The sequence below is a fragment of the Ailuropoda melanoleuca genome, chromosome 13 (assembly GCF_002007445.2).
Source record: "Ailuropoda melanoleuca isolate Jingjing chromosome 13, ASM200744v2, whole genome shotgun sequence".
Taxonomy (NCBI): Eukaryota; Metazoa; Chordata; class Mammalia; order Carnivora; family Ursidae; genus Ailuropoda; species Ailuropoda melanoleuca.
The window spans coordinates 44,268,023-44,276,346 of record NC_048230.1 but is presented as its reverse complement, the minus strand read 5'-3'; the positions used below and the strand labels follow the sequence as shown (position 1 = coordinate 44,276,346).

At 66.2% G+C, this 8,324-nt stretch overlaps 1 protein-coding gene across 1 annotated transcript in view; it reads right to left on the bottom strand.

Moving 5' to 3' along the window:
- BAHCC1 (BAH domain and coiled-coil containing 1) overlaps positions 1-8,324 on the bottom strand; it is a 56,615-nt gene that overhangs the window by 4,949 nt on the left and 43,342 nt on the right. Inside the window, 9 exon segments of the mRNA XM_034640162.1 lie at positions 1-131; positions 413-561; positions 564-760; positions 851-1,033; positions 1,773-2,064; positions 2,816-2,933; positions 4,986-5,114; positions 5,459-5,595; positions 5,719-5,918. The exon segment at positions 1-131 is cut by the window's left edge and continues 232 nt beyond it. Coding sequence (XP_034496053.1) covers positions 1-131; positions 413-561; positions 564-760; positions 851-1,033; positions 1,773-2,064; positions 2,816-2,933; positions 4,986-5,114; positions 5,459-5,595; positions 5,719-5,918 — 1,536 coding nt within the window.

The window sequence follows — 8,324 nt, the reverse complement described above, 5'->3', positions numbered from 1 at the left end:
CCGGCTCTTCCTCCTCTTCCTCCTCAAAGCTGCCGTTGTCGTCAAATGCGAAATCGTCCTCCACAGCAAAGCTCTCCAGCAGCCGACTCACAGCCCGGCCCTTGCCCTGGGGGGCCAGAGGGGTCAACTCCCTCCGGAGGTGGGGGTGGGAGAGGTCTGCGCCCTGGCCAGGCGCCTGGGGGGGGCGGGGAGGGAACCGAGGTGAGGGTGGCACCAGCCTCCCGGCTCACAGCCAGCCCAGCGTGTGGTGCACGCCGACCCCGAGTGTGAGCCCAGCGTGTGGTGCACGCCGACCCCGAGTGTGAGTGCAGGGGTGTGGTGTGCACTGCCCCGCGGCAGGCCATAGTGAGCAGGGAGGGAGGGTGGAGTGAGGGCTCCTTTGGCATCTGTGCCCATCTGCCGAGCCCAGCACCGTTGGGTGCCCAGGAGCCCTCGGCGCCCGCTGAGCCTCACCCGCAGTCCCGGCTGGAGGACGGTGCTCTTGCGTGTGGCTCTTTTGAGACGCTCGCTGGCCAGCTTGCTGCCCTCCTCACGGCAGGGGGAGGGCCGGGGGGGGTGGAGCTGAAGAGGGCGTCCCTGCTGGGGGTGGCCCCCGGGTCTGCTCGCAGGCTGCTTTTGGCCTTGCCCTTGGCTTTCTTTTTGCCTGGTGCGCCCGGGGGCCTGCGCCCTGGGGCCCGCTCCAGCTTGGTGCCCACCTTGGCCTTCACTGTGCGCCTCTTGACCTTGACCTCGCTCTCTGGGCTGGACAGGCGGCAGGCCCCTGTGGGGGGAAGGCGGCTGTCACAGGGGTCCCCAATGCCGGGACCCTCACCACCAGGCTGACCCCTGGCCCACCCTTGCCTCTGGTTACCTAGCAAGCCCTGCCTCTCCTTCTTCTTCTTGGCCTTCTGGTTGGCCTCCATCTTGACCACGGAAGAGGGTGAGGGCCCCAGCACGGCCACGCTGGCCCCCGCGTGCAGCGCCAGCCCAGGCTCCTTGGGGGGTGCCTCTGTCCCCAAGAACCTCTCGCAGCTCTCACTGTCATAGCCACTGCCTGGGGGACGCGGAGGGCCCAGATGACTGGGGGCTGGAGCAGCACCACATCGGGGGGGGGGTCGGGGGGCCGATTGTCCGTGCGCACGTAGCGATGTTGGGGGGCTGTGAGGGGGGCCCTGTCACGGTCGCCCTTGGGGCTACTTTAGGGGCCAGGCATCCAGGTGATGGGGTTTGCTGCAGGATGGGGAGGGGAGGGAGCCCTCTCTCACCTTCCTCTCCCTGCCTCTGTTTTCCTTTCTTACACCCTGGGCAGCAGGGTGCCCACCTTGCAGGCCTGGGGATCCCCCTCCCCAGGGCAGCCCCTTCCCCTTACTGCCCTCCTGCTTCCTGCTTCCTCTTCCCCTCCCTTTGTTCTTTCTCAGGCGAAAACTTGGTGGGGATGGGCAAGGCCTGGTGGGGAGGAAGCGTCTATTTTCCAGGCGCCTGTTTCTGGACATGTGGGTTTGCTGGGGGCCAGATAACCTTCCAGGTCAGGCCGCCAGATGCTGCAGGAAAGCAGCCCCCAGCGGGCAGAAGGGCTATTTTTAGCCCCCTTTCCAGGATGTGTCCAGGGGCCTCCTCCTTCCCCGTGGCCCCACAGAGAGCCACTGCGTTCAGCCTCGGGGCAGGGGGTCCTTCCCCAGCAGCTGCAGTGGGGCTGGCACCCTCCGGGAGTCCTGACCTGGCTCAGCCCATTGCCCTCTCCCCGAGGGACCACGGCTGAGGTCCGGGCTGTGGCGGTCACACCAACGACTTGCCTGCCTCCTGTGCTGTGGATGCCGCTGCCTGGGCCGGGAACTTGGGGGTCTCCCTGCCGCCGCAGCCGTCCTCGGGCTGTGCGTGCCGGGCTGCCCCAGGCACCTTGGTACTCTTGGCTCGGGACAGCTTCTTCCGGATGCGCCCCCCTGGGGCGGCCTCCTTGCGCCTGAAGGGGCTGAGGCCAGCAGGCAGCCCCTTGCTCTTGACCTTTGGCTTCAGCTGGGCCACCTGGTGGGCCACGGCGGATGCCAGCTCGCCCTGCCCACTGCTCTTCTTGCACCGAACCTTGTCCTGTGAACGGGCAGGAAGGAGCTGCCCTCGTCAGGCCCCCCACCCCCAGCCACGGCCCTGCCACCGTCAGCCTGCCCTCTGCCAATGTTGGCTCACAGTGGCACTTCCTCGGGTCCTGTCCTCTGAAGGGGCCAAGGGGGCTCCTGGCCCTGCGACATGGGGCTTGCCCACTGGCACCTACCCTTGTGCCTGTCCCCTCCCTCACTCCACAGCACCCCCAGACTGCCCACCCGACTGAGGCTTGGGGGAGGGAGAGCACGGGCCCAGGGGTCTGTTCTGGGAGGGACCGGCAAAGTGACAACACGCCTAGCCCCGCCTCTCACCTGTCCCTCCCAGGATGCTGCAGTGGGGGGGCTGGGGCAGGATGGGCCCCACGCTTGGAGGCAGGGTCCACTGGCGGTGAGAAAGCCTGCCCCGAGGGTGGCTGCCACTATGCAAGGGGGTGCAGCCGGCACCACCCACAGCACGGGCCCCCACTACTGAAGAGTCTTTCTGGAACCCAGAATACCACGCGTTCTTTTTCTCCCTGCTGGAGCATGCTGGGGTGGGGGTGCGTCCCAGCCCCAGCCACACCTGCGGGCTTGGGGGCCGCCCTCTGCCGTGAGCTACCTCGAGCTCACCGGGCCTCGGTTTCCTCATCTGGGCAGGGGGATCCCAGCTGGGGGCTGGCCCGGGGCAGGTGTGTGGCTTGCTGCTGCCTGCCTGACACCCTGAGCCCCCGAGCCCAGGGCGAGGCTGCCGTGGTGCTCACCGTGGAGGCTGACTGCAGGCCCACATAGACGCCGGTCTCCAGTCGGTTCCGCTTCTTCGCGGGCTCGTCGCCACCCCGCAGCTCAGCACACAGCAGGCTCAGGCTGGACCGCACCGCCCTAGGGGCATGGGGGTGCAGATGGGCACGGGCCAGATGCAAACAGACCTCAGCACCTGGGCCCTGTCCCCCCCGAGGGCCCCTGTGGCGGCAGCCAAGGGACCCTGCCCCCCTCATGTGGGCTCTGCTGCTTTCCTGGACAAGGCTGTTTTCCTATGCCAGGCTCCTCAGAGCGTACATATGGCTGCTGGGTGGCCCAGGGGGTCGAGCCTGTGCTGAGCACCCCTACCCTGCGCTCGGCACCTGCTTCCCTGCCAGGGCCTCTGCTCGCTGACCAGGGAGGGGCAGCCCAAAGCTCAGGAGCTAGGGCTATGTGGCCAGCTGGACCACCACGTGACTGAGCTGTGGCCTCAGTCTTCACACCTGGAGAATGGGGACAGTAACTACTGTGGCTCTCTGCAAGGCTAGGGTGGGGCCATGCGGGTCCCAGGCTGGCCCTCAGTGAGTGCAAGGCCAGCTGCCCCAGAGTTAGGAACAGAGAGGGTGTTAGAGAGGCTCCTTAGAGTGGGGTCCCCTCCCTCCAGCTCTGCCGCTGCCAGGAAGAGGACGGGGCACAGTGGCCAGAGAAAATCATGTCCAGGCTCTGCCTCCCAGCCTCCAGGGACCCCCAACTGCTGGTCTCACACCCCTGTCCTTAATTCCAGGTCTGGAGGGAGGGGAACCCGCACTCCACGGCCCATGTCCCAGATGGGGTCTGGGACGCTGCCGACACCAAGTCTCAGTGTCCCCGTGCCCCACAATTATGGGGCCGAGAGCTTGGCTGCTTGTGGGGCTGGGGGCTGGGCCTGTCACCTGCCCTGTACCCCACTCACACAGGGTTAATGAACACGAGTCACAGTTGGAGGCTGAGGGTCCTGGCTTTGGGGGGCCCAGAGAGGGGGCCAGGCAGGAAGCTGGCTATGCAGTGATGCTGCCCCCATCCCCCAAACTTCCACTTCCTGCCGGATTCCCACTGCCGGCAAACACTGCAGGGCAAGGCCTCGCAAGGGGATGGAGAGAAGGTGGAAGCCCAAGATTCAGGCGGGATCCCCGATCCTTGGGAAGGGAGGTCCTGGACTCCGTGCCCTTCCTTGTCCTGAGGCGGCTACCTGCTAGCCAGGGTCCGGCTTCGTGGGTCAGCAGAGAAAGTGGCTGCAGTGGAAGGACCAGGATGAGGCTTCCAGGGCTGGGGGCTCTGTGCCACATGGACCCGGGGAAGTGTGGGGCGGCGTCGCCAGGCTCCCTGATGGGCCACCAGCCAGACCCTGGCCTCAGTGGGCTCCGCCTTGGCCAGCAGCCCCAATGGCTTTGGCCGGTTTACAAAGGGAAACCCTGGGGGTCCCCCGGTGGGTGGCACCTGGGCAGGGGGAAAGGGACGGCTGGGGGGGAAGCCTCTCCCAGTCACCACCCACAGGCGGGGCGAACTCCCCCTCCCTGTAACCTTTTCTGCATTTGCTAATGTTTTGTGACATAAAGCCCTGAGATTAATTTTTTGCCTCTGTCTTAATTGAAGAAACCGTTTAGTGCCGATTTAACTATTATTACCAAATCATCAGGATTGATGCAGTGAGCACACGCGCTCGCCAATCGCGTTTGCAGGAGCTCCTTGGATTTATGCAAATGGCTCTGCCGGGAGAGGCAATTTGTAGCCGAGAAGGACAATTACCCCGGCCGGGAGCGCGCCAGCGAGGGCGCCGGGCGGTAATGGATAATCACACGGCGCCGGGAGCGTGGGCCGCGCCACAGCGTGACCGACGGCATCACATGGTGCGGATAAAGCGGCTGTTGCGAGGGCCGATTCCACGGCCAGGTGTGTGGACCTGGTGTAGCCACGCCCCCGGCCCGCGGTGGCTTCTGAGGAAACAGTGAACCTCGAGCATCGGGACAGGACGCCTGCAGTGGGCTGTGTCCCCTGGACGCTCGCCGCGACTAGAGCTCTGGGAGGGACGTGCGGGGTCTTCGAGAGAGCGGTGAGGGGGGTGCCGGGGGTGGGGGCGCAGAGAGGGGCCTCGAGGGCACCCTGGGCCCACACCAGCCCCAGGCCCATCGTGGCGGCCACGCACCCAGGACTTACTTGACTTTCTTGCTGTCGCCCCTGGGAAGCTGGCCCCCAGGACGCAGAGGGGGCAGCAGGCTGGAGTACTTGCGCTTCCTCGGCCGGCCGGGCCCTCGCCGTGCGGGGCTGCGCGAGCTCTCCTCTCTCCTGGAGGCCGCAGGGGTGCGGTCAGAGGCCGGCGCCCACCCTGACCCCCCGACGGGGTCCGGCAGAGGGCACTGGGCTCTCGGAGGGCTGCGCCCGGGGAGCTCGGCCCTCATGTGCGGGCTGGTTTCTCTGCTTGAGCGAACACCTCATCCTTCCTCCCCCTGCGTCCGGGGCCACCCCAGACCCCAGACCCCGGACCCCAGCCTCCAGCCCAGCTTGGCACCCACAGGGGGCTCCCTGACCTGGAGGCAGAGGCTGTACCGCCTGCCCCGGCGCCTGAACCACGGGCGCCTTCCCCGGTCCTGGCGGGAGCACCGCCCACCCTACCGCCGGCCCGGCCGTACTCGTGGTCATGCCTGCGCTGCAGGCGCGCCAGCTCCCGCTGCTTCTCCTTGTAGCGCCGCTGCAGCTCCGCCAGCCGCACGCGCATCTCCACCTCCTGCGTGTCCAGCCGGTCGATGGCGGCCTTCAGTGGGCAAACCTGGTGGGCGGGGGCACAGGAGCCCGTGAGCCCAGCCAGGGCTCCACGACGGGGGCGGCCAGCATGCGGGCTTCGAGGTCCCCAGGGGTTAGAGCGCTGGGGCGACCGGGGCCCCCCACTCACAGGCTTGGTCTTGGGGGTCCAGGTGTCCTTGCGTTGTAGAATCTGCATGCGGGGGGTGAGCGTGGGAGCCCTGCAGGGGTCGGCAGCTGGGGGCTGGGCGGAGGAGGAGGGGCCGTCCAGGCCAGCAGCCTCCACCAGGGACCAGGCTGAGGCCAGTGTGGCCAGGCGCCGCAGGTCGAACGCCAGCATGTCCTCTTCCTCTGCAGGGGACACGAGGGTCGGTGTGTTGCAGGTGTCGGGCACACGCTGCCCCTCAGAGAGGCTCTTGATGTCGGCCCGCATCTCAGTATGGCCCAGACCCTCCAGGCTGCCCAGCTCCCCAAAACATGAGGACCGAGGACCGAGGACCAGGGTGAGGTGGCTGGGAACCGCGAGATGGGCATGGGGCAGGCACCCAGCACCCTGCCTCAGCTCCGGGGAGGTGGGGGGACATCCCTCCTGGCTACGGGGGGCCAGGCCAGTTGGGACGGCACAGACCTCTGGGAAGCCCCCAAACCAAGTGCCCACGTAGGGTCAGAGCTGAGCCAGTGGAGGGCAGCCTCCATCAGGGAGAGGCCTGGAGGAGACTCAGGACAGGGCCGGGTGGTGGCAGAGACGGGGAGTCAGACACACAGGGACACGCTGGTCCCACAAGGAGCCACGGCCAGGGAAGGGCAGTCAGCCGGCCAGCCTGGACGGAAGCTGTCAGGGGGCAGCTGTGGCTTTCAGAACATACAGCGCTGGCCTCTGAGAGGGCCGGCGAGCAGCAACACCCCAGTTGCAACGAGCACCCCTAACATGCTGAACTTGGCTCCTAATACCACCCTCCCAGGAAAGGAACCGGGCTCCTCGGAGAGACGGCTGGTTCTGGGGGAGGGGGTGAGCCAGGAACACAGGACGTGTCAGACAGTGACGGGGACACGTCGACGCCCACATGGGCCAGCTGAGGGCCACCATCAAATTAAACAGTGACGAGGGGCAGATTACAGCCAATCAGAGACAGTAAGACGCCATGAGTCACACCCATGTAAACAGAGGAGTGCACGTGAGGACGCGTGAAGGGTGGGGAGAACACCCTGCTTTAAGCATGGCCTGTGAGAGATTCGCTGCGTCCCAGGAGGAAATGTCTGGCCACGGCCACGGCCACAGCCACGGCCACGGAGCTGCAGGGAGGGTAAGCCTCAGCAATGGAACAGAGAAGCAAGGCGGGTGCCGTGAGCGCAAACCTCTGGATGCCAGGTCTGAGCTGCAGTGTCAGAGACGCCCTGGGCGTGGGAGCTGGAGGGGGCCTGAGGGCGCTCCCCTCCCCCCAGCAGCCAGGGCAGGGTTATTCCGAAGCCCTATTCCAGCTAGAAGTTCCACACAGTGTCCTATCTAGTGGGATCACTGTGGTGGCCAAGAAGCGTCTCTGCCCCACCAGCCCCGACCCCCTCCTCAGACTAGGCCTTCGGAGACCACAGTCCCACGGGTGAGCCCGGGGGCGGGGGCGGTGGGCATGCGGAGACGGGCTGGGGGGTTCTTTGTGGCTTCAAAAGACACACTGTGTGGTTCTCTGGTCTGGGGGCTGTGGAGAGATGGTGACAGCCCCACCTGGTGCCTGGGGGGTGTCTCCAGCTCCTGTCCCTGGGAAGGCCTGGGCCGGGCTACCCAGACCAGCTGTGGCTCTGCAGACACATGCGAGGTTGGGGGCTCAGGCTTCCCGCCACAGTCCCGTCAGACAGGCGGGGCCGGCAGGGCAGGGGTGAGGGTCAGCCAGCGGGGGAGGGCATGGAGGTCAGCAGACCAGCTAAAGTGGGGTCTAGGGGCAGGGTGGGATCTCGGCTCAGCCCGTCAGCTGGTTTCAGGCTCACTCGGGAAGAAAGGGGCATCCACACTCCGGGGGGGACAGGGCCTGGACTTCCCAAACTCCAGGGTGCATGGGAGGCTTGGGTGGCTCCTCCAAGAGTGGGATGTTCTGGGTGCCTCAGGGCGGGGCCCCTGTGTGCAAGCCTCATCATCCACGGCCAGACAGACACAGGGTCTGACTACCAACCCCATTTTCTGCCCCTGGGCTCGGCCTGGGGCTCAAGTCCCTGCATCTGGTATGGAGGTCTGGGGGTCAGGCCAAGGGTCCTGCTGCTGAGGCCTGCTGGGTGGGGCTGGAGGGGTTCTGAACACCCCACTAGTGAGGTGCCCATGAGCCAATGGCTTAGGGTTTGAGTCCCTGCCCCACCACAGCCCAGCTGCCAACCTGGCTACCTCCTCACCCCCGCTGCCCAGGGGCCCCCTGGGGTCTTTCACCAAACGCCATGCCTGGCCTAGGGGGAGTTCTTGGGGTCCCTTCTGGGGAGAAGGGGGTGGGAGGCTCTGCTGTCCCTCTGGGCCCTGCTTCCTGGGACAGACTTGCCCACTTTCTCCACCTGTGAATCTTCCTGCTCATCTGAGAACACGGCTGATCTCCTAATTCATTTCAAGCAAGGTGGTCCTGAGTTTATAGGGGACATTTCTGGATCCAAGAGAGTGTGCAGACCAGCTGATTAACTGGGACAGAGGGGTGGTTGGGGCCTGGGAGCAGCAGGAGGGGAAGGCGGGGACCTGGGGCTCCAGGAGGGGAGGGTGGGGTTTGGGGGCTCCAGGAGAGGAAGGTG